Source organism: Lynx canadensis, chromosome A2 (assembly GCF_007474595.2).
Source record: "Lynx canadensis isolate LIC74 chromosome A2, mLynCan4.pri.v2, whole genome shotgun sequence".
In the NCBI taxonomy this organism is placed as follows: Eukaryota; Metazoa; Chordata; class Mammalia; order Carnivora; family Felidae; genus Lynx; species Lynx canadensis.
In genome coordinates, this window is record NC_044304.2 from 16,203,008 (window position 1) to 16,228,385 (window position 25,378).

A 25,378-nucleotide genomic window follows, 5' to 3' on the forward strand; every position below is an offset into this window, starting at 1 on the left:
TATGGGGCTGCAGGATTAGGACAAAGGCTGGGTGGAATGAGTGTCCCCACGTGTCACCTGCCTGAAGAACACTGAGCACCCAGTGCTGAGAGGCGAGGCCTTCTCAGGTCTGTTTTTCTGCCTGTGAGCTAGGTATAAACTACCTGTAGCCTCCATCTGATTCCTTCAGGTGCCAAAGACTTTAAAGAAGTCACTCAGAGGGGCTCTGCTCATACCTCACGGTGGCCTGAAATTTCTGAGACATGGAAAAGGCCAGGAGAGGCAGACAGGGACACCAGAACAGACGCAAGAAGAGTTAGCCAGAGAGAGGCTCGGAAGGGCAAGGAGAGGACCACCGTGTCACATCCACACCTGAAGGGCTGGGCTGGCCTGTGTCACACCCATGGAGGTGGGGGAGGGCCCAGTTCAGGGCACGGAACACAGGTACACTTGGACCTCCCTCTGCTCCCCCACCAGGCGTCTGGGACAAAGTCCTGGGCTGGTGCAGGGCTTGGTAAAAAATAATTAATTTTTCTTTTCAAGCGAAAGCTCTCACTTAAGCCTTTTCCTGTCCCCAGCAGCAACGTCCTTGCTTAGGTCTGAAGCAGAGGCAGCTCAGACCTATCCATGGCCTCTCCATGGCCGACCTGAGTCTGCTCTGTGTTTCCAGGCCCTACCCGGAAGACCTTGTGGGCTCCAGGTGAGTGGGGTCCAAGGCAACCCTGGGACCCGAGCACAGCTGGGAGCGGCAAGGCTGTTGTGCCCCGTTGCGTTAGCGCATGTGTTTGTGTGCGTGTGTACGTGTGTGTGCCTGTGTCGTGCTGTGGGGCAGACAAGGCGTGCCTGCGTGGAGATGTCTGTGGATCTGGCGTTACTGCAGGAGGGGGTCTCTGACAGGAGCCCCCCCCCTCCTCCAGGCGCCCCAGGAGTGCTCCCTGCCTGGGGCAGAGCCTCCCAGCCCCTGTGCCCCCAGCTTCCCTCCCTTCGCCTTCCTGAGAGGTGAGAAAACCAGGCTTCCTGCTGCAAGGGGAGGGGGCTGCCCGAGCAGCTGCCGTGGGAGCCTCCAGTGACTCATCCGGGTGGGGGGTGTTTATGAGCAGGCGAAATGGCTGTAAAAGTGGCACCTCGGTTCACTTATGGCCTGGCCATCCCCACCCCCACCAGCCCCTTGCCTTGAAAAACTTCCAGAGGGGCCTGGAACCAGGGAGAGGTCTGAGGCTTGGTGGAGGCTCAGCCTGGGGTCAGGGTTCAGCTAGGGGTCAGAGGTCAGACTGGGATAAAGATTCCGTGTGGGGGATAAAGCTCAGTCCGGGACCAGGGTTGAGATAGGGATTCAAGCTGACTTTGGAGCTAGGATTGGGGGATGAAGTGTTGAGGGTCTGCAGGCCAGTTTTCCCACAGAGCTCCCAGAATGGGACAAGGGGTTTTCTGAGGGAGTGAGGCCAGGCTGAAGAGCTAAGAGCTGAGCCTCTGTCTTTCCTTCCTGAGTCTGGTGCCCACCGTGGCCCTAGGGTCTGTGTAGCTTGGCCAGAGCCCTACTCACAGCAGCAATGGCAGCAGCAGAATCCAGTTTAGGGTCACTGGGCCGGAGTCCAGTCTCTGCTCCAGTTCTGAGCTCCAGTAACCATCCTGGCTCTTCCCCATCAGAGGCAGGAATCCCTAAAGGCAGCTCCCTACCCCCCCAACCAGACCTTTTCAAACCACTGAAACTGACCAGAAACTGACCCTGGGGCCCTGGGGCTTGCCTATCAAAAAGGGCAGGCTGGCTCTGTCAGGCAGGCGGGTGCTACCAGTTAATGTGTGACACCCAATCCCCATGGTGGTACTTTAACCAGAGGCCTAGAGGTGACTTAGGGGATCAGCCTCACCCACACTGGTGGAATATCCAGCAAGGGCTTCTGGGGTGAGGCACAGGAGTTATGGCTAGAGGAACGCCCTTAAGGGGCCCACCGCCCGTCAGACCCCTCTCTGCAGCCCTACCCACAGCCCACCCCGGTCCTCCCGAGCACAAATATTGTTTGTTTCCCAATCTCAAGCTTTCTGGTGTCAGATCTAAGGCCTCCCTACATCAGCCCCTAGTTCCTGCAATCCCTCCATGAATGTTCTTTTCCTATCACAGGGCAGGGGTGGTCAGCCATAGAACCATAAAACATAATAGAATGCTTTAGGAACGGAGATATAAAAGTGAGACTATCAAAATATAACCCTGAAGAAGCACAAATGTTCCTTAGGTACCCACTCTGGGCACCTGGGCCTCTCTGTCCCTGTTGCTAAGTAACCCACACACCATAGGGGGCAGCTCCCAAATCACAGCCCCTCCCCCCACCGGCCCCCCAGTAATGGAGAAGATGGTGTCACAAGGAGGGAGGGATGTTCTCTACACCAGGCATAGCATGATCCTAGCACAGTAAACTACGAAGGCCGAGGGCTGGGGAGTGAGCATGAGAAGGCCAGGAGTCTAGGGGACAGTACTTGTTGGGGAAAGTCACCTCTGGAGGAAACTGCCCCAAACAGCATAGTCCTTAATCACCAGGACAAGAAATTTGAGGGTAGTGGGATACAGAGGAGGATGTGGCCACAGACTCATATGAAGACAGCTGTGCACACAGTATGGGAGATGGGTGGGTTTGGGCCTGAAGAAGGGTGGGCTGACAGAAAGGCTGGTTGCAGCTGGATTCCAGTAGTCTGAGGGTTTAGGCTGGCAGATCCATTCACATGGGGGGAGGGGCCATCCCTGAAATGTTGGGGCCGGGGCGAGGGCCGGTTTGGGGGCTCTGAGGAGCTCAATTTCCACAGGCTGAGTCTGGGAAGCTTACAGACCCCATGGGTCTGGCCACCCACCCTCTGCAGCACGAAAACAGTAAAGTTAAAAGTGCCCTTTGAATCAGCTGGTCAAATCCTCGGTTTACAGATGAGGCAACTGAGGCCCAGACAGCAGGAAGTCGTCCTGCGCAGGATACACAACAGGTGAGTGGGTAAGCAGGGACTGCCACTCCACTCAGGTATTTCCCAGGGCAGCTTCCCCCAAGCCATCCCTAAAGCCATTCGCTCCAGGCGTCCCAGGCCCTCCCCAGCACCCCGGCTTCCCTGCCAGATACTGAAAGGTGGCAGGCTTGGGGTCCGAGATGCCTTCCTCTCGGCGCTACAGCGTCCCCTCCCGGGCATGAGCTCGTAACCCCGCCCCCACAGACTCATCCCGCTCTTCCCCCAAGTTGGGGGTCCCCAGTGGACCAGAGCCCGCCTGGAGTGTTTGGAGATGTGAAGGGGTGGAGAGGGACGCGGGGCTCCGGAGTGGGGGTCCCGGCCGAGCCCCGGGTCTCGCGGCCTGGAGCCTCCCGGGGTGGAGTCAGGGGCGGAGCTGGAGGGGTGGAGGCCGGGCCGGCGTCTGGAAGGGTCGAGACTCTGAGAGACCCGGACCCGGGGAGAGACCGGGGAGGGTGGGAGAGGGACGTGAGCCCCGAGACGCGGGCAGGGGCGGGGGCGGGTCTAGAGCACAGCGGACCTACCCACTAGAGAGTTCCCGAGGCCGGGGGTCCAGGCGAGGGCGGGGCGGGAGGGCCGTGGCGGCCGAGCCAGGCTCGGGGCTGGCGGCCCGGCAGCCTCCCCAGGGACCCCGGTGCAGCCCGAGCGGGAGTCCCGCGGGCGAACAGACAGCGCCGCGGCCGGGGGCGCGCGGGGTACCTCCCGTGAAGAGGTCCTGCTTCGCGGCTGAGGGTCCCTATTCACGGGCCCGGGCAGGCCGATCAGAAAAAATAACGTCTGTGCCTCCCGGAGAAGAGAATGAAGCGGCGGCAGCGTCGCGGGCTACGTTCCCGGGCCCCGATGTCAGGGCTCCCTTGGCCCCGTCCCCTCCACACTCACATCCCGCCGCTGGCGACCCGGGGCGCGGCCTCTAGAGAGACGTCCCGGGGCAGGGGCAGCGGGCTCGGCTCGGCAGCTCCGCACACCCGTGGCGGAGGCGGCGCGGGGGGGCGGGGGGGCGGGGGCGGGAGAGGCCCAGGGGGGGCGCGGGGGAGGGAAGAGGCGCCCGGCCGCGGGGGGGAGGGGGAGCGGCAGACGCCGAGGCGAGGGACGCGCGCGGCGGGCGGCGGCTCCGAGCGGCGGCCGGGCGGGGGGCGCTGGAGGCCAGGCCGACCAGAGGGGATCCCGAGAGCCCCATGAAGTGCCCCCGGGGCCGCGGACGGGGCGCTGTCCTGGGGAGGCTGTCGGGGGGTCCCCGACATCCATGGCTAGGCGCGGGCCGCGGCGGCGCGCTCGGAGTAAGTCGGGGTCAGGGGCCGGCGCCTCGGGGAGGGGGGCCGGCGTTGGGTAGGGGTGACGCCGGGCCTGGCCGGGGCGGGCGGGCTGGTCCGTCTCGGTGTCAGTCGGCGGCGCCTCCTCGGAGCCCGGTGGAGCCGGCGGCCCCGCGCCGCTCGGCTCGGTGGCTTTTTTGGAAACTTGCAAATGTTTTCGTAGAGAGAGGGAAGGGGGAGGGGAGGGAGGGAGCGAGGGAGTGACCGAAACGGAGCTCGGGGCTGCTGGAAGAACGGAGGCCAAGGCTGGGGGAGCTAGAGACGGACTGACAGACAGGCCGACAGGCAGAGCGTCCCGGCCGCAGGCGTGCTTCAGCCGCGCGGGCGCAGGCGGGGCTCCGGCCCAGGATGGGGAGAGGGTGCGGGAGGCGGCGGCGGACAGGATGGGGATCCGAGGGGGCTGAGGGGCAGGGAGCCGGCGGCCCGATCGCCGAAGGGCTCAAAATGTGGTTGCAAAGTTGGGATCGCGTCCCTAAGCTGCACGCCCCGAGCGGCTCGAAACGCGCCCCCCGCCCCGCCCCACCTCCCCTCCTTGAGCTGCCCGCGGAGCTAAAAATAACAGCCCGGTTCGCCCCCCGCAGACCGCGACCCCAACCCCTCCCCCGACCCCTCCCCCACTGGGCGTGGGGCGAAGCCACAGCTCCTAGTTCCCCAAAAGAAAAAAAAAAAAAAAAGAAAGAAAAGGCGGCGCGGGGTGGGGTGGGGGGGACGGGGGGCGGGCCGGGGGCGGGGGGCCCGGCCATATGGATGTGATTTCTCCGCTCCGAGGCAGACGGGCAGCTCCGCAGCGCTCGGCGCCCGCCCGCCGCCCGCCCGGCCCCCGGCTGCCTCCCTTCCTCCCTCCCTCTCTTTCTCCTTTGCGCTCGCTTGCTAGCCCTCGGCGCATGGGCCCCGCGCCGGGCCCCGGGGCCTCGGGCCGCCGGGCCTCCGGGGTCCCCTAGGCCCGGGCGTGGGCGGGGCAGCCCGGCCTGACGCAGCTCTGTACCCCACCACCACCACCACCAGGGCCGGCGGCGGCGGCTGCCCCGAGGGACGGGGCCCTAGGCGGTGGCGATGGGGGCCGCCCGGATCGCGCCCGGCCTGGCGCTCCTGCTCTGCTGCCCGGTGCTCAGCTCCGCATACGCACTGGTAAGTCCCTCACCCGCACTCCAGGACAGGCTGCGGGCTTGCTCTGCGGTCCCTGGGGTGGGTCCGACCGGGGCGCGGAGTCTTAGGTTCCCTGAGTAATCTGAACTCTGGGGGTGAACGTCCTCTCTGACCCGAGATCCTGGGTGCCTGCTGTCTCTGGGGTGTCTGGACCTGGTGCCAGATGCCTAAGGTCTCCTAATTTCTGAAGGCTGGGTTTGGGGTCCCAAGTCTGGAAATCTATGGTTGGGGTTCCCTATCTTCTGCTTCTGCGAGCACCACTCCCGTGGCTGTGTCTCCCTCAGAGATGACAATGTGATCTAGCTGTAGACCGGGCTTTGGCCCTAAGGTAGGGTCCCACAGACTTTGTTCCAGGGCCTCTGTTTTCTGCAAATGTTGTTTGCAATCCAGCACACGGGGCTGTGAGTCTGAGGTCAGAACCAACCAGGCAGGGGGTAGGATTTAGGGGTCCCCTCCAGCTCTCACAATCACATGCGTGCACACACCGCGTACGCTCTTGCCCAGGGAGGCGGTGTGTGTGGCATGGAGGAAGGATGGAGGGTCCCCAGAAGGAGACCGACCTCACAGAACACTTCTCCAGGAGAAACGTGCTGGAGGGGGACTCTGGTGAGTGAGGGACAGAGCAGAGGCCAAGAGGGGACCAGAGGGAGAAGAAGAAACAGGCTGGGAGATGGGCAAGAGAGACAGATGGGGTGGGGATGAGGGCTCCCCAGAGCAGAAGCAGCAGACAGACCAACAATAGCACAGAAAAGCAGGCACTGGCGGAGGCCAAGAGCCGGAGACAAGGAGGGAAGCATCATCGTCCGGGGCCAGAGTCTGGGTGCCAGGTCCCGGGGAGTCGGTCAGATCCCTCAGCAGCCCTGTCCCGGGAGACTAGCTCATTGCTGAGGAGACTGTCCCCCTGTGTGTCCCACTTCAAGGCCCCTGCTGCCTCCCCGGTACCTCCCGGGTGGGGGCCATCTGCCTTCTAGAGAGACAAGCGGGCAGGCAGGCAGCTGCCTCCCCCCTGACCAGCTCCCTACCCAGGCAGAACCTTCATCGGGAAAGCAAGAGCTCTGAGATTCCTCCAGCTGCCTAATGCCCATGTGACCTTGGCCATCCTCCACACCTCAGTTTCCCCATCTGTAAAAAAACAGCAAGAACTATTTGGCTAAGAATCCCCTGATCTGAGGCTCTCTTCTCCTCTGGGGACCTCAGAACGTTCCATTCCCTGGTGCCCGTGCCCTCTTAACTCTGGCTCCGCAAAGCCAGAGACCTCACCCCGTAGGAGGACTTGCAGATGGGGGAAATCGAGGCTCAGAGACTTGTGCAGAGGCAAATGCAAGGACCCAGAGCTGTTTCCCCACACCCGCCTTGGGCCAGGCTCACGGTCCCCAGGGCCCCTTCCAGGCTGTGTGCAGAGCCAGCCCGCGGTCTGTGTGCACATATATGGGGTAGACAGGAAGGTGGGTGTGAGTGTCCTGAGAGCATGTCTGTGTGTCAGAGCAGGGCTGAGCCAGACTCGGGGCGTGCTGTTCTCCGGGTCCCCGTGAGTGTGTGTCTGAGACGCGTGTGAACTCACATGTGTCTGAAGCTGGGTCTGCACATCACTTGCAGGGACGTGGTTGTGCATATATGTGCATGTGCTTTTGTGAGCACATGTGCACCCAGGTCTATTGTTTCTTATTTCTATTTAATAGATGCTTTTGTAGCACTCTCTTCTTGCCAGACACTGTTCTAAGCACTTTACAATATTAACTACTTTAATCTTTCCAACAACCCTCTAAAAAAGGTTCTGTTATTGTTCCCATTTTTAAAGTAATCTGAATCACGCAATCAATATGACCATTTTTTATTGCATGCCAACCTGGTGCCAAGCCCTGTGTCTCTGTGGGGAGGGGGTAATGGGTCCCCAGGGCCCCTCACTGCTTTCTGGGGAAGTTGAGGCACATGCAGAGAATCGGCCTGGCTTAGCCCCGGTGCAGTTCTGAGGGTAGGGCAGGAGGAGGGATGCCCTGGCTGGGTCTGCCCTGAGACCTTGTCGGGACAGCAGTGGCGGGATACTCGGACTGTGTATACCCTGGACCTTCCCGAAGACCTTCTAGGTTTTAAGTCTAGAGGATGTGGCCCAAGCGTCACCCGATACCCTGTAGGCCCCCTGGGCTCAGCTGGAGCCAGCGAGAGACTGACAGCCTGCCAGTTTCTTCTTCTGAACCCCGGGGTGACCGTTCCCACCCAGATCTGTGCTGTGACCCACTAAGCCCGCCAAACTCAGCGAATAGTTCCTGTCACCAAACCTTCATGCTGCCTGCCTAGCCGGTCCCAGAAGTGGGCTCCCAGGGACCTCAGGTTTGGGGGGGCCAGAAAGCGCCCCACTGTGAGGACATCGGCTATGGCCAGACTCAGCTGGTCCATCTTGTGCCTTACGGGGAATAGTAGCCACGAGCTGGGGGTCAGGTGGAGTGGATTTTGGAGGAAGGGACGGACCCACAGATTGTGAGTAGGGGGCAAAAGCATCCTTGGGGATGCCTCATCCTAAGGACATGTGAACGAGAAACTGCAGGTCAGCATGGGGAGCAGGCCTTGAGTGCAGAGATGTGGTGCGACCTCAGGGTCAGACCCAGGAGGGGCTGTGGTGGGTGGGAGTACAGGTGAGCCCTCCTAGCCTGCTCCAGAGCCAGTGTGGCCATGGACCCTCTTTTAAAGACAGGAAGGAACCACCACGTGTTGAACAATGGCTGTCCTCAGATTCAGAGCTAGAAACTGTCACAAATGTTTTCTCATTCCATCCTTTCACCAGCCCGTTTTATGGGAAAGGGCCCTGAGGTTCAGGCAGTGAATCTGTGGCAGAGGTGGGTCTTGAACCCACATCTTCAGACTCTTGCACCAAGCTTCTTCCTCCAAAGCAAGATCCCCATGTCCCACTGTGGGTTATTTAATTTTCCTTCCTTCCTTCCTTCCTTCCTTCCTTCCTTCCTTCCTTCCTTCCTTCTTTTTTTCCCTCTTTCCCTTTTCTTTCTTCCTCCCTTTCTTTCTTCTTTCTTTCTTTCTTCTCCCTTCCTCCCTCCCTCCCTCCTTCCTTCTCTCTCTTTCCTTTCTTCTTCCTTCCTTCCTTCCATAAAATCTTTGTTATTTTACTTTTTTTAAATTTTTTATTGAACAACTGATACCTGAATATGTTCTTCTTATTTGTTATTGAACAACTGATACTTGAATGTGTTCTTTCTTATAAAAGAGTCACATAGTACAGAGTAAACAGAATTCACCCTTGATGGCTCCCAAGCCCCAGGGCCCCCTCTAGAGAAGATCATTTTTAACAGTCTGGGTCTGTGGGTGTCCTCCCAGACCTTTTCCTGTATATTTCCAAAGGTACTTTTTGTGTACATATAAAGCAGACAGTTTTGTTGTCGTTTTCTGCTTGTGTCAAATGAATGGTGTCTGTTTGTAGGTAAAGCTCTGCCATGTGCATTTTTTTGCATAAAGGTATGTCTTAGAGATCTTCTTGCCAGGAAACATAAATCTATTTTTTAATGGTGTGTAGTATTCCAAAATCTGGGATGCATTAAGCAGTCCCAGAAATGTATATTTAGATCTTTTCTGCGTAGGGGTGTGTGTGTGTGTTTGTGTGTGTGTGTGTGAGATTCCAGATGGGAGGCAGAGGAGCTCCTTGAAACGCCCTCCCGTGGCCCCGTGTGACCATTTCTCTGCAGGGTATTTCTAGATTCTGTCATTGCTGGGTCTGAGAACATTCACGTTTTTTTATCTTAATAGACATGGCCAAACTGGCCTCTAGAAAGCTTGTGCAAGTTTATACTCACAATACCAGGAGGGACCAGGAGGGTCTCTCCCCCACACCCTCTGTCTCACGGGGGAAGCATGAGGATTTTCACCTTTGCCATTCTGATTGGTGAAAAATGGTGCGTCTTATCATTTTAATTTGCCAATTACCCATAAGCTTTAGGACTTTACGTTGGTCTATTGTCCCTCTTCTAAGAGCTTGCACAGAGCCATTACTCACTCCTCTTTCCATAGCTCATTTGTCTTTTTTGTATTGATTTGTTCAAGCTTTTTATATCACCTGCCCTTAAACACCTCCCCCCCCCCCACGAACACACACACCCCAGCTCTGGGAACGGCCTGTGGACAGAGCAGGAGGAGGGGAGCCGAGCCCTCCCGGGAACTTGGGTTTTCTTCGGAATGTTTTAATGAGGCGTCAAGTGGCCTCCCCCAGATTCCTGTTGTGGGCCTTCTGGGGACACTCCCTGGTCCAGCCACCGCATCAGGAAAGCAGCTCTTTCAGAGAGAGAGTTCCTAGGAAAAAGAAAGGGTGGGGTGGGGTTTTTGCAGACCCCTGAAATTGTCTGCAAAATACGGTGTGACTGAGAGAGGGTGCAAAGCCTCCCTCAGATTCACAAAGACACCAGAAACCTCCAAACCCTAAAGACCCCCAACTCTGGGACCGGCCTGTGCGGAGGTGAGAGCTGGTGGATCCTATTCTGCTGACCAGGCGTACGGTTAAGTTAGGCTGTACTATCCTTCTGGGCCTTGGTCCTCCGGGCCAGGTAGAGGCCGCCTGTGAAGATCCACCGGGTCCAGCAGCCAACTCCGCCATCCCAGGTTCCATCCCACCTCCTGCCCTGAAGGCGTCCACGCTGGCCAGGATGAGAGGCGTCACAGTGCCTCCCCCCCCCAGCCCCTCCCAGCCCTGAACACAGGCAGCCTGTTCAGGAAGGCCTGGAGAGGGGGAGGAAAAGTCAGCACTTGTCAGCGGTGGCGGGGCAGGAGTGTCCCCGGCAGGGAGCCCGTCCCAGCCTGCTCGGGCCAGCCGGACAGACAGAGGGCAGCAAGGGGTGGGGAGCAGTCCCTAGCCAGCTGGCACGGGAGACATCGAGGGGTGCCAGCACAGGTCCCAGTAGTGGAACCTGGAGAAGAGGTGCAGGAAGGCCAGGAGGTCACGAGGGGGTCTCCTGTGAGCCAAGGTTTTCCCCTCCTGGCTTTTCTGGAGGTACAGCTCTCCTCGCTCCGAACACCAGGGCGCAACTGTCCTCTGTCCCATTAGAGCCGAGCACAAGGTGCCGTCACCAACGCCATCGCCGTGTGGTCGCCTCTGTCTGCCCCCACCCCTGAATTGCCTTTCTGCCTCGGAGCCTCTGCTGGGAGGCTCTTGCTTGGTGCAGCAAGAGGTAGAATCCAGAAGGACTCTGGAAAGCCGGAATTGAGGCTTGCACTAGGGGATCCATGGGGCCTGGCGCTTCCTCAAGCATACTGGCCCTCTTCTTTTTAACTGTGACTCTCGGCCTCAGTGTCCCCATTTGTCAGATGGGGATGTGGTGGAAGATAAAGGAGATGTAGATAAAGCTCCACGGGCAACGGGGTGGGTGCCAATAGGCAGAGGGGCTAGACGGATGCCAGGCAGGTCTGCTTTCTCTAGAGGTGATGAGGAAGCTGACAGCCGCCTTCCCCCACGGGACCAGGGCGAACCCTGGCAGAGGGATGGGTGAGATGACCCAAGAGGACATCTCGAGTCTGACACCACTCAGTGGAAGAAGCCCCTTTCCCAAAGGCAGGGGTGTCGGGAGCTGAAGAAGTAGCCCTTGTATTCCTTCTAGTTTTGCCTGGAGGAGAATGTAGGCATGTCTGGGATCACAGACAGCAAATGTGTGGAATTTGGCAGTTAGGAGAGGAGCTGAGAGGAGTGGCCCTCGTTTGGTCAGTGGCGTGGAACTGGCTCTCTCCACCACCGCTGTCACCGTCACACCTCCATCACCACCCCTGGCCTCCCCGTCCTCACCTCCACCCCCACTGCCACCACACGAGGACGCTCATCCCCAACTGGGAGACTGTCCTCAGTGGGACTTCTCCGGGAGCTCAGGTAGAAGGAACTGCTCCCCCCACCCCCCCGTCCCCGCCCCAGGGGAGGGGTAATGAGCAGATGGCCTTTTCTCTTCGTCTGGGCTTCTGAACTCAGGAAATGAGAAACACATCCGGGCCTCTTGACCACACACTAGTCTCTCCCTGGGACAGCAGCTTCTATGTTTGTAAATAACATACTGGCTTCCAGCCTCCACCTGCACCCTGCCTGGAGCCCCACAGACACCAGCTCATTGCTCCCAGGCTGCCCTCTCCCTATTTCTCCAGCTCAGGGCTGCAGTCAGGGCATCACCCCACCCCTTGCGTGTTCACAAACTGCACATCGTGCACACATGTGCACAGAGGAAGGCTCTGTGTTGGGGGGTCCACCATGGGGAGTGTGCTACAGCAAGGGGCACTGAAGCTGAGCCGTATATCGGTTAGGTCAGGAGAAGTCAGCCCTGACTCCAGACCATAAGAGGGATGTGGGAGGGGGGATTTGGGGCACCTGGTGCTGGGGCTGGGTGGCCCCCTCATTGGTGGGTGACCCCTGGCTATGATCCATCCCTGGGTCCCTCAGTCCTCGCCCCTGACACCCAAGATCTGCCAGTACTCTGGATCTAAACTGAGTCCCCACTCAGTTTATTTAAGCTGAGCCAGCGTGAGTCCCCCGCACCAGGAGCTGGGCCAGAAAAGACCTGAACTCTGCTGGGAAAGGGGAAGAAGGGCTGGTTAGGTCCGGGGAGGATGGAGCAGACAGAGTCGACAGGCCAGGAGGGGAAACCTAGCTGCCTTCGCTTTCCCCTTCACACTCGGGAGATAAGACCCCCTCAGTCAGGGCAGAAGCAGATGAAGGACCCTGTTACCCGCCAAGCCCAAGCCTGGGGGGCCTTGCAGTGACTTGCAATCTTACTGGGAATCCAGCTTGGATCGCCCCCAAAAACTCACCAGGCACACTTCACCCAGCAGGCCCTCCTGTACTCCCTCCTCCCCCCGCCTTCTGGAGTCCCGCCTCCCATCCACCCCTCACTGTGGGTCCCTGGACTTAGTCATCTACCGGTCTCCCTCTGCCATTCTAGGTCCCCAGCCTGGAGCACCTGCAGTGCCCAGCAGCAGGGGAGCCATAGCAAGTGGGAGAGCCACGACTTGGTGGTGGTGGCGCTGCTAACGGGAGCAGTTATAGCGACCAGCTGGGCCCCGACCCAAACCCCTGTCCAGGCTGTCCGTGCGGTACCTCACTGAAGGCTCACGACAGCCCTACCATCCCCCTGTTCGCACAGGTGGGAAAACGGAGGCACAAGGGCTAAGCAACTTCCCTAGACACACAGCCCATCAGTGGTGGAGGTGGGATTCAAAGTCCAGTGGTGGCCAGCAGAATGTCCCTGGATGAGGAGAGGGCACAGCTGGAGGGAAGGACGAATGGGGGCACTGCGGGCAGGGGAGCTGCACTCAAGGGCAGTGGGAATGAACTTGGCATGGAACTGGCCTCCTTTCCTTGGGAAAGTGCTTCCTTGACTCTGGCTTGGGTTCTTGCTGCAGTGGCAGTCCTGAGTGGCCATGGGTCCCACAGCTTCAGGGAGGTCAGAGGTGGGGCCACCATCCCTGTGGAATAAATGGAGAAGTTTGGGGGCCATGAGGTGCCTCCCTTCTCCTGAGTGTCCCCACCCCCACCGTGGAAGCCAGACTACAGAAAAGAGGGGCGCCTCCCCTCGGCCATAGAGAGGAGAAGCAGCGAGCATTAAGTGGAGTGCTGAGCGGACGCCTTGCGGCTGTGAGGGAGTGTGTGGTTAGTTCCCGGTCATCACCCAGCCAGCGCGCTTTGCCGAATGGGCAGTTTTCAACCCATGACTGCTCACATCAGTGGGCTAGTCTGTCTATTAGGAGGGCTGGTCTGTGCCAGCCTTTGGGGACTGGTAGGAGCTTCAGTCACTCAGGAGCTTTCCATCAGCTGGCGAAAGATGGGGCATTATCTGTTTGTCTTGAGAGAGATGGAGATGGGCAGAAGAAGGGGTGGGGAGAGGGGGGTACGGTGAGGATAAAGGATAAGGACAATGGTAGAGGTGGTACGACAGTGGTTATGGGGCTGGTGGCAGTAATGGTGATGGCAGTGGTGGTGCTACGTTGCCTTTGGTGGGGAGACAGCGACGCAGCTGGTGATGGTGGTGATGGTATGAGCTCTACTTGGTCGGGATGGTGCTCCTGGTGGTCATGGCGGTCACACTGTGGTACTAATTAGTGCTCGTGGTGGTAATGGTGCTGGTGCAGGTGGCGGTGGTGATGTGGGTGGGTGGTGATGGTTTGTGTTGGCGTTGTCGGTCAAGGTGATGATGGTTGTTGGTGGTGATTGGTGGTGGCGTTCATTGATGGACTGGTGCCAGTTTGTAATGATGGAAAGGTAGTGAAGGGGTGGCTATCATGGGTTGGGGTGAGCAGCTCAGCTATGCAGGGATCAGGACCCCTCAGGAGCCTGGACCCCAATGCCAGAGGCACAAAGAGAACTTCTGGTTAACCTTGGAGCCCCGTGAACTAGGGCAGGCCCAGTTGTCCTCCCTCAAGCCCCATCCTGCTCCGCTGCAGCTCAGGGAGGAGCGTGGAGAGCCGGGAGGAAACAGGAGGTGTGGGGGCCACTAGGGAGCACATGACAATCTGCCCCAGCCCTTCCCGGGGTGCCCTGGGCACTGGATCCAGCTGAGATCTCAGGGTCCAACTCAGACTGCAGAGACGGAGCCGGACCTCTGATAGACACCCCCCCCCCGTAAGGAACCGCCGCATGACACACTTGCAGGGGCGCACACGCGGACCTTTGCCCCGGGAACACATGTACACATGCATGTTCCCAGGACACCCGAGGCTCACGTCCCAGATGCATGCGGGACAGTCCCCACGTGAGAACGCAAAGAGACAAGGGCGCACACGAGCGCGCGAGCCGGCCCGCAGTGGGTGCGCCGGCCGCTGGACGCCGCGCCGCCCCTCACGCGCACGCGCACAGACGCGCACGCGCTCCGCTAAGTAAACCAGCGGAACCCAAGTCCGGCCGAGCCAATTGGAGACTCCTTGGCCCTGGAAGCCGTTGCTGCTGCCACCGAGAGACGCGGTCAATTAACTTCTCCCAGCAGCCGGGCTCCCTGACCCGCCCCGCCCGGCCAGCCCGCCCCTTCCCCAGCCCGCCTCCTTCCTCCCCTGCCTCCCCCTGGCTCTCCGCCCTGCAAAGCTCCCCTCTGACAAGGGACCGGCCCCGCCATGCGTTGGCTGAGGGGCAGCAACTCTGCCTGTTGAGAGGCTAAGGGAGCCAGGCTCTGCCCTGTGGAGGTGTGAGGGGACACAGCCCTGCTCTTGGGGCTGAGGGGTCTAAGGGGACAGACATGTCCCTGTCCTGGTGTCTGAGGGGACCCGGCTCCAACTTGGGGGGGGGGAGGGGGATGCGAGGGGAATGTATTAACCTCTGTGGGTCCCACTCGTGGAAGTGGCTAGACTTGGTCACACTAAGCCGTCCCCAGGGCAGCATGCTGCCTTTACTCTGACCCGCTTCCAACCATGTCGGGGGGGACACAGCTTCAGGGTTGCGACCACACCCGATGCCCGTGATGATCTTGTTCTCCTCCTCAAAATGATTCCAGGGAACCCCAGTGGGTGGCAGCGAGTGCCCAGGGGCGCAGGTTGGAAGGAAAGAAGGAAGTATATTCCAGAGGAAACAGTGGGAACTGATACTCTCTTGGTTGGCACCGTCAAAATACAGGGTCAGTCGGGCACCTGGGTGGCTCAGTCGGTTAGCATCTGAGTCTTGAGATTTCGGCTCAGATCATGCTCTCACGGTGTGTGAGTTCAAACCCCGTGTCGGGCTCTGCGCTGATAGAGCAGAGGTGCTTGGGATTGGCTCTTGTCTCCGCTCTCATCTCCCAAAATAAGTACACTTAAAAAAAGAAAAAAACACAGGGTCGGCTTGGGTGGAAGGAGCCTCCAGATAAGCAGTGGGATGTGGGTGACTCCCACCCACAGCCCGCAGGGGAATGTCCGCCCAACCAGACCACTGGCCAGCAATTCCTCAGTCCTCTAGCTTCTGGGACCACAAGGGTGGGAGCGGCTGAGGCACTCACCATTCACTGCAGAGAGCAGTGACTGGGGAGAGGGCCAGGATGGAAATGGTGGACTCCGGAGGTCCCCCAGGGCACTAGGGCTGAAAGAATCCAGGGCTGGTTTATTTCCCCAGAGTTCACCACTCCTTATCCACCCCTCTCCCTACCAGGTCCCCAACAGACAGGATCCTGTGAGGATCCATCCCAGGACATTCCATCCCTTTCCCATGTACCCTTAGGGAACAGACTGCACAGAGAGTATCAGTGGCTGCAGCCTACAGGGTCACTAGCGGACAGGCAGGGGACATCCCCTCCCTCTTTTATCCTTCTGGTGGGACAGGCCCTACCCTTTGGAGCTGCAGATTCCCATCTGTAAAATGGGAGCTTTGTAAGGCAGAGTTCCCAAATTCTAGACTCAGGGCCTTTGGAAAGGGTTGGGGGGGGGGTGCGGGAATCCCTCAGGGAGGTTGGGATGGTTGTAGGACCTGCCTCTGAGCTGGTAAGCCTTGCCTGCAGTCTGACGCTCAACCTTGGTAGGTGGATGCAGATGACGTCATGACCAAAGAGGAGCAGATCTTCCTGCTGCACCGTGCCCAGGCCCAATGCCAGAAGCGGCTCAAAGAAGTCCTGCAGAGGCCAGGTGGGGGCGGAGCCGGAGGGAGGCGGGGCCAAAGAAGGAGGGTCTGGAAGCGAGGTCCGAGGGAGGGAGGGTCCAAATGAAGATGAGAGCCTAGGATGCGGAACCAAGTGGCACCAGGGAAGGGGGTGGGGGGGGGGGTGCTGGAAGGGGGGGTCAGGCCAAAGTGGGGGGGGTCAGGTGTCATCAAAGTCAGCAGACTGAAATGCACTGAGCCTTCCCTCCCGTGGCAGGGTTAGGGCGGTATGAAGGCAGCCACAGTCCGAATCATCCCCACAGGCTTAGATCTGGCAAGGCACACCAGGATCAGGGCACTGACTAGGGTGCCAAATCCCACTGGGGTGTGCTGGGACAGCTTCCTGGAGGAGGAGGTATCCAAGGAAGGTCCAGAAGAATAAGTAGATCTTTGAAGAGGGCCACCTGGTCAGAAGACGAGGCTGAGGTGTCCAGGGTCAGGAGAATTGGGGTGCATGGGGCTGGACGGGGAGGATGACAGAGGGATAGGGATGGGTACCTGGGACTCTGAGTCATAGTTACTGTCCGGGAGAGGGTGTTTGATTTGAGGGTAGGGAGGGCTGCTGCCCACCAGTGCAGCCTCTCCAAGGACCTGTGCTAAGGTGAAGGGGGGCACTCACCTTCCTTCCTGCCTCCTGCCCTATCTTGCCCTGACAGTCCATTTCCTGGAAGCGAAGATGGGAGCTCATTAGCACCCATCTGGGCTTCTGCCGCCTGTCTGATCAGTCTCATGGACCTGGAAGAAGCCCAGACCCACCCTCCCCCCCGCCCCCCCCCCCCGACTGGCTGTCAAGAACAGTTTCCTGTCTGGAGCTGGCTCTCAGACTGCCGGGGACCCAAGCACACAGTGACACACTTTGTAGCACGTGGACTTTGCTCACAGTCACAGGGATTCACATGGTCTCTTTGGTCACAGGCCCTGTCCACACTGGCCCCACTGGTGACTCCTTGGTTCCCTGCCCCGGTGACTTCAGGGTTTGGGGGTCAGGTGGGCCCCCTCTCTTTGGGTCCCAGCACTCTCCTAGTTGTGGAAGCCTGGAGGCACCTTGCCCCGCCCCAGCCCGCCCCATCCTGATGGAGCCCCTCTCTTCCTGCTCTACGCCATCTTGCTACCCCCTCCCTGCTGATGCCCCAAGGATCAGGCACAGCCATTCCATCCCAGTTGGGGTGTCTGCCCTCAGCTTCCCATTGCTGCCACAGGACCCTGACACGGGAGGGCCAGGGGCCCTGCTCAGGCTGTCACTGAAGGGACACAAGTCAGAGAATGAGGGAGACTTTTCAGCGAGGGAGAGAGATCTTGAACATCTCTCTACTGGAGAGAAAGGCCAGCCTAACTCAGTCTCCGGAGTCCCTCTGTGGACCCTGTGAACCCTTAACCTCAAGTAATCTCAGGGCAGGGGACGGACGGGTAGGTAGACTTGCCTGAACACCTTGACAGCTGCACATTCTTGCTGTTGTCGTCCACACCGCCAGCTTCCTGAGCTGCACAATGCTCTGGCCAGGCTGCGTTTTCACAGTTTAACCTCTCCGTGGACATCACCCTACCGTCTGCTTTTTGTCCTGCGCCCCCTGGTGGGGCCTCGTCCTCTGCACAGGCTCTGGCTCCGACTCCTGGGTCGGAAGGACACCGCCTCCTGCACCGTGCGTTGCCCACGTTTACTGCTCGGACGGCTAGTTGATCCACGGCCCGCGTGGTGTTCGTTTCCCATTTGAACCTCCTGTTGAACAGTCTCCATACCCTTCTGCTTTACTTTGCACTGGCCAAGTACTTTTACAGTTTGTATAGCGCTTCCTCACCTGTTACCTCAGCTCTTTCAGAATGGCCTGAGGACTGTCATGCAGGACAGGGATGAACCCACAATGCACAAAGGGGGAGTCTGAGGCAGGAGTGTGCCCTGGGTCTCCTGCCGTAGGGACAATTGATAGCCATGACTGCCCTGATTTCTCCAGCTGACATAATGGAATCAGACAAAGGATGGGCATCTGCATCCACATCAGGAAGCCTAAGAAAGACAAGGCACTCTGGGAAGCTATACCCTGAGTCCGAGGAGGACAAGGAAGGCTCCCATGGCCAGCAGGCGCCGAGGTACGTCTGTGCTTCCATGCATCCATGGGAGACCACCTAGGACCCACCCACCCCGCCGCTCGATCCCCGGCAAGTGAGCTCATGATCTTCAGCTCTTGTGCGGAAAAGAATGAGGCTGTGGCCCCCTCCTAGGGAAAGCAGGGGAGGGGCTGGGAGGAGACAGAGCCCAGGGGGTATGGTGTGGAGGGGGCCGGCAGCTGGATGGGCCCGGACACCCCGGAGATTTGGGCAGAGAACTTGCCCCCACATTACCCCAGCGGTGGCCCAGGGCTATGGCCCCTCCCATGGAGAGAGATGACAGAGAACCTGGGAGACAGAGGGGCAGGGGACAGATACAAAGACAGGGAGAGACAGACAGTGGGACCGGGAGGCACAAACTGGGACTGGGACCTCTTCAGAGGAGGGTCCATCAAAATAGTATCCTGGGCCATAGACACAGAGCAGGATGAGGATGGTAGCCACGGAGGAGTGGGGCCCCGAGAGAGTGAGACAAGGAGGGGAGGAGAAAAGAGAGGAAGGAAGATGCAGGGCAGTGTTGTCCTCAGGAAGGTAACGGAGAGGACAAACGCAGAGGCCAGGCTGCAGCCACAGGGCCGGTTGAACCGGCTGGGGGGCAGCAGATTCCAGATGGGCCACATCTGGGAGGCTGTGGTCACCCTGTGGCTCCCAGGGACCAGAGGAATTGTGGGCCTAGCCAGGCGGGGGCTGGGAATATGGTGCCAGGACAGAGAGCCTTCACCAGGCTGGGGTGGGGCCAGCCATCAAGGCAGCCTTCCAGGATGGCTGGAGAGTCCTGTGGCTGGAGCCCTGCAGAGGGAAAGAAGGGAGCTGGGGGGGTGGAAAGTAGAAGATTCAGAGGCCGGGGACCCTCCAAGGTCACTTAGTAGCTCTGCTGTGAGGCTGGAGCCCTAAAGTAGGGTAGAATCCCACAGACAGCACTTAGATTTGGGGGATGATACCTTCCCTACGAATGATCATTGGAGTCTTGTAGCAGGTGCTCAGGGTGGGTCTGGGATGGGGTGGAAGCACAGGCTGATATGGTCAGTCCCAGCTACCCGGTGAAGAAGCTGGAATACAAAGAGGGTGGACATCTGCATGAGGTCAGCTGGCACTGGAAGCTAGTCCTCCTGCCTCCTGGCCATGGTCCCTGGGCAACGATCACACGGAAAGCATTCTCAGCTGAGGGAATTAGTCTGGGAACTTCCCCTTCTCCAGGGACACCTGGAGGTGGGACCAAGAGTAGAGGAAAAGAGAAAGGCCCGGCCAGGGGCTGAGTCCCTGAGGAGGGCAGGGCCCTAGGCTGTATGACTTCAGCAGATCACTGTCTCTCTTAGCCTCCACCAGTCAATCTAGAAAATAGGGCCATGCCAGTACTTGCATACAGGGGCTGTGGGTGAATTCTATGAGGCCAGGTGGGTGCAGGGCACAGTAGGTAGTAAGGCTCAATACATTCTCTCCAGAACGCTCCAGGCCTGAGTTCTCCAGTCCTGGGGCACACCTGTCCCTGAGGGAGCCAGCGACCACAGGTGTGTTCATTCTTCTGGGTCACTAAGCATGGACTTGACTGGTGTCCCCCACCTTGTCTGTCTGTCTCTGTGGGCACAGGGGCCCCTGCCTGCCCGAGTGGGACCACATCCTTTGCTGGCCGCTGGGGGCACCAGGTGAGGTGGTGGCCGTGCCCTGTCCCGACTACATTTATGACTTCAATCACAAAGGTAAGGCAGGCTGGAGTAGGGTGGGGACCATAGGGGTGCCAGGACTTGGAGCTCAGGGCTCCAGACCTCTCTGCCTGCCCTGACCCTCCCCATGGACCCGCAGGCCATGCCTACCGTCGCTGTGACCGCAATGGCAGCTGGGAACTGGTGCCTGGGCACAACCGGACATGGGCCAACTACAGCGAGTGTGTCAAGTTCCTGACCAATGAGACTCGTGAACGGGTGCGAGCTTTCCCCCTCCCCAACCTGACCTGGATAAGGTCACCCTACCCCATTGGTGACCCCTGAGCTAGGCCTGACTCCTCCGGCAACCTTCACTGGCCTCTTACCCTCCACCTGAGTCCCAGGGCTCTGACGGTGTGTCCCCACCGGCACAGGAGGTGTTTGACCGCCTGGGCATGATCTACACCGTGGGCTACTCTGTCTCCCTGGCCTCCCTCACCGTGGCTGTGCTCATCTTGGCGTACTTCAGGTGGGCGGGGCGAGGGGCGGGGCCGCGCTCGGTGGGCGTGGGCGTGGGTGGGGCCGAGGTCCGGTGCCTCCCTTCCCCTTACCCGGGCGGGGCGTCCCTGCCGGCAGCGCACAGCCTAGCTTCCCGGCCACCCCGCCCCCGCGCGCGTCCCCATGCCCTCACCCACGGTGTTGTCGCGCGCCCCGCAGGAGGCTGCACTGCACGCGCAACTACATCCACATGCACCTATTCCTGTCCTTCATGCTTCGCGCCGTGAGCATCTTCGTCAAGGACGCGGTGCTCTACTCGGGGGCCACGCTCGATGAGGCCGAGCGCCTCACCGAGGAAGAGCTGCGCGCCATCGCCCAGGCGCCCCCCGCCGCCCGCCGCTGCCGCCGCCGGCTACGTGAGTGCCCCTCCCTCTCACCGCGGCCCGCCCCCCTCCCCACCTCTGGCTTCGGGGAGACCCACCCTGCTGTCCCTCGCCGGGCACCTCCACCTGCCGCTAGGCCTCCTCCTCTGCCCGTCTCCTCTGCCATGCCACTGGAGTGAGACACGCACAGCCACTGGGCACCCTCGACCCCGCTTCCAGCCCCTGCTGCCGTGGGCTTTGTGACTGTCTCCCACCCGGCACTTTCCATCAACACTCCTGCCTCAGCCCAGCACGCCCACCCACCCCACCTCTTCACATTGCCCCTGCACCTTCCTGAGTGCCTCCTGCCCCTGGCGACGGCTTACCCCCTCTCCCTGCACCCCCAGCTCTGCCCTTGACCAGAGCCTGGCCCTTCCTGCCCTCGTGACCAGCACCACTTGTCCTATGTTATGAGCAGCCCTCAGCCCATCTCCAACTTCTGCACATGCAGGCCTGCCTTCTGGCTAACACCACTGCTCTCTAGGGGGCTGCAGGGTAGCTGTGACCTTCCTTACTTCCTGCCACCAACTACTATGGATTCTGGTGGAGGGGCTGTACCTGCATAGCCTCATCTTCATGGCCTTCTTCTCGAGAAGAAGTATCTGTGGGCTTCACGTCTTCGGCTGGGGTAGGCAGGCGTGGGGGACGGGGGGGCTGGGGCAAGGGTGGGCCATGGGCAGCAGAGTCAAAGGGTCAGGTGCCCACACTGCATATGTCATCCCATCCACCCTTCTGTGAGTCTGACCCCATCCCAGATTCAGGCAACAAGCCTTGGCCAGGGGGCAGGGTTCACCTGGGATTGGCTCAGCCCGGGGTTGCGGTTCACTTGGCCTTGAGGCTCAGCCCAAGAGAAGGAGGGGGTCCTCTCAAGTTAAGATTCAGGTCAGGATCAGAGTGGGATCTCGCGGTAAGAGATCACACTAGGGCCAAGGTTGGGATCTGGGATGCCCCTCCACCTGAGCCCTGTTTCCCTACCGATCCCCTCACTGCCTGCAGGATCCATGACCCAGAGCCCAGGGTGGGCTCTCGGCATCATCTGAGCTTCAGGAGCCCCTCTGCAGAGTGGGGTGCTGGGGCTCTGCACGGCTCCCTCACGGGCTCGGGATTGAGTTACCGATAATTGTCCATTATTGTTGGCAGCTCCCGAGCTTGGCTGGGCTCCCGGGCAACTGGCCAGACTGGGGCGACTGGCCAGACTGCAAAGGGGTAGGCCCGGTGGCTGAAGCCCTCCTCCCTGCACTCAGCACCCAGAAGCTCTCAGGTCAACAGCCACAGCCCCTTGCCACACCCTGACCTTGTCCTCACCCACAGCAAGCCCAGAGCTGGGGAGATCTGGGCCTGGTTCCAGGAACTGACATGGGCTCTGGGCTAGAGGGTGTCAGGGTGGGCAGGAAACACACAGATTGGGAGCACACAGAGCTTCATGACACAAGAATGTCACAGCTCTTTTTCCCACCATAAACCCAGGTCGCACCCTGCCCCTCCCAAGAGTTCACCTGGCCTAGATGAAGTGTGAGGGGCTGGAGGGTGGGAACCTGGGCTCCCTTCTAGAGGCAGAGCTCACTGAGAGGTACCATGTGCATTCTGAGCTGACTCGGGCCTGGGAACACCAAGGCCCTGTGGACTTACTCAGCCTGGAACGACGCGTTGTCACTCCATCCAGTCTCATCCGTGGGGGCTAGGGCCTTTCACGCTGGGTGTTGGGGAGGGGGGCGTGCTGGGACAGAAGAATGCTGGCACTGGGCCCACTCCCCACAAGAACACACCGTGTGGATCACTGCCCTTGAGAGGAGAGCAGGGGGGAATGGGCTTGGCACGCGGGGAAGTCAGCGATGCCCTTATTTTACACTGTGCCTGCGCAGGTCTGCATGTGTGGGTAGGAGACGCAGAGCCAAGATGAGGGCCAGAGGGCTGAACTGGGCGATGGGCACTAGAGCCTTCAGAGGAGGCTGTTGGGGAAGCAGAGTGGCGCCAGCCTGTGGCTCTGTCGCCAAGCAGCCCGTGGCTCCAGGGTGAGGGGGTCAGGGACGGTGACGGGTAAGCTAGGGGTCCTCATGGATGAGAGGGGTCTGGCGAGGAGGGCTGAGCAGGAGACATCGTGGGCAGCACTACGGTTCCTCACACGCTGCCCCTCTGCACCCACAGGTCTGCCCGCCATCTTCGTGGCCGTGTGGGTCAGTGTGAGACAGCCCTGGCCAACACCGGGTAGGTCCAGGTGGAGAAGGGGGCCAGCGGGGGCGGGGGGGTTCCGACACAGGCCAGAAATACCCCTGGAGCCCTCTTCCTCTGTGCGGTATGTGAGGGGGCTTCCTGTACCCTGGCCCTGAGCGCGGCCCCGCTTCAGTTTTGTATCCAGCGTTGAGTCAGGTGCCCCCTCAGGGTCACAAGAGGCTGCTGCAAAAGAAGCGTGTGAGGGTGGCCTTAGGCCTGGCCACCCCCAACACTCGGCTGTCCTCTGTCAGAGCAGACCAGCTCTGGGGCCACTCTGTGGCAGGCTCAGGGTGGGAACGGGGGTGGGAGCTGATGCCTCCGCCTCCCCCAGGTGCTGGGACTTGAGCTCCGGGAACAAGAAGTGGATCATCCAGGTGCCCATCCTGGCCTCCATCGTGGTGAGCAGGGGTGGCAACAGCCCCGGGGGGGGGGGTATGTGCCACAGGCCCCAGTGCCCAGCCCCTGACGGGGACCAGAGGCTTCCCCGGACCCCAGGACTGGAGCCACAGGCCTGAGAAGCAGCTGCCCCCCACCCCAGTCCGCTGGGGAAACCAAGGGCCCACTGGGGACGCAGTGGCAGAGCAGAGTCCGGGCAGGGCCGCGTGCCCCGGGACCCTTGCCCCCACCCCGTGGGGTGCAGCTCGAGATGCAGCCTCCCTCCCTCCACAGCTCAACTTCATCCTCTTTATCAACATCGTCCGGGTGCTGGCCACCAAGCTGCGGGAGAACCAATGCCGGGGTGCGACACGCGGCAGCAGTCGGTGAGCTGTGCCGGCAGACCCCGGCTCCTCGAGCTCAGGGGTCATCAGACCCCGGCACCATGTGAAAAAAGCAAAGACAGAGGTCCCAGGAGTGAGCCTGTGTCAGGGGGAGAACCCAGCTCCTGACTCCCTGGCTGCCCCAGGGATCTCACCCCAGAGCCAACCTGGGCCATTCGGTGCTAGGCCCTGCCCTAGAGCTGGGGTCTGCAAGGGTGAGACAACCCAGACCTCTCCTTAAAGAGCTGATCGTTCAAGTCTGAGGGACCTGAGGGCCGTGGGTGGCTTCGAGAGGGTGGTGGTTCAGCTAAGACCTGAGGAACGGGCCGTTGGATGAAGAAGGAAGGCAGGGGCGGGGGGGGGGGGGGGGGATGAGTGTGTGCCAGTAGGGGACCGGCAGGTGCAAGCACCAAAGGGCCCTATTAACACTCTGCCAGACAGTGAAGGGTGGTGTCCCAGGTTAACTGGATTGTCCTCCGCCCTGGCCCGAGCCTCAGGTCCCGTAGTGGCTCCCGAAGCCTGGAGCCTAGGGCTGGCGGGTGGGGACGGCACCGTGCCTACTGAGGGGAAGGGGCTTGTTCCTGACCCGCGCCCTGCCGGCCCAGGAAGCTGCTCAAATCCACGCTGGTGCTCATGCCGCTCTTTGGCGTCCACTACATCGTCTTCATGGCCACGCCGTACACCGAGGTCTCAGGGACGCTCTGGCAAGTCCAGATGCACTACGAGATGCTCTTCAACTCCTTCCAGGTGAGCAGGCCCTGCCCAAGGCCCGGCCGAAGGTGGGGAGGGCAGCGGAGGGGGGTCCACTCCCACCCTCCTGGATGCGGCCTCCGGGCCCTGACCCCACGTGCCTCTCTCAGGGATTTTTTGTCGCCATCATATATGTTTTCTGCAACGGCGAGGTAAGCGGTGGGCGACGTTGGTACGAGGCAGGGAGAGGACGGGGAAAGCGCCAGGGCCCCCCAAGTCCTGTCCTTCTGTTCTTCTGTTCGGCTCCTCCTATATTCCTCCAAGAACATCCCTGAGGACATTTGTGAAAGCAGAGTCTTTCCAGATGATTCAGGCTTGGGACGTCCTAGGATTTGTGGGCTCTTCGATCTCTGGCTAGCCAGTGTCTTCCCAAGCCCACAGTTGAATCTCCGTAATCCAGACTGAACAACTCAGCCACCCTTGGGGCCATTTGAGCCTTGTAGACTCTGGGCGTGTCAGCTGCCTGAGCCAGGCACCATGTTCTGAGGATGACGGGATTTTACTTGGCCTTGGAATTTCCAGTGATATCCCGTGCCTTCTGTTCTATTCAGTGCTGAGTGTTGTAGAGGCAGGGAGGAGGGCACGCCTGGGCCTGGTGGGGGGGCACTGTGGCAGAGGGTTACCTGACGGCCTGCCCTCCTCCCGCCACCCCAGGTCAGGCTGAGATCAAGAATCCTGGAGCCGCCTGGACACTGGCACTGGCCTTCAAGCGGAAGGCACGCAGCGGAAGCAGCAGCTACAGCTCGGCCGATGGTGTCTCACACGAGTGGTTGACAAACGTGGCCCCCGCACGGACTCGGCCTGCCCCTCAGCCCCCGCCTGCTGCCCGCCCCACCACCAACGGCACCCCCCGCTCCCCGGCCACACCAAACCGGGGCCCCCCTTCCAGGCCACACCACCTGCCGTGGCTGCTCCCAAGGACGATGGGTTCCTCAATGGCTCCTGTTCGGGGCTGGACGAGGAGGCCTCTGCGCCGGAGCGGCCACCTGCCCTACTGCAGGAGGAGTGGGAGACAGTCATGTGA

The 25,378-nt window shown here is 60.3% G+C and overlaps 1 protein-coding gene and 1 long non-coding RNA gene across 2 annotated transcripts; both read left to right on the top strand.

Moving 5' to 3' along the window:
- The first annotated feature begins 501 nt into the window (after positions 1-501).
- On the top strand, positions 502-5,329 carry LOC115507748. Its single transcript, XR_003966784.1, has 3 exons — positions 502-679; positions 2,891-2,946; positions 5,277-5,329. It is a non-coding gene; the product is annotated as an uncharacterized LOC115507748 (long non-coding RNA).
- Positions 5,324-25,378, top strand: PTH1R (parathyroid hormone 1 receptor). The gene is given in 17 exon segments (XM_032591823.1): positions 5,324-5,399; positions 15,857-15,959; positions 17,922-18,057; positions 19,663-19,772; positions 19,876-19,994; positions 20,150-20,244; positions 20,433-20,629; positions 21,120-21,263; positions 22,781-22,819; positions 22,822-22,840; positions 23,178-23,244; positions 23,516-23,607; positions 24,210-24,351; positions 24,465-24,509; positions 25,011-25,096; positions 25,098-25,196; positions 25,198-25,378. Coding segments are annotated over 17 exon segments (1,749 nt in total). The 5' UTR covers position 5,324.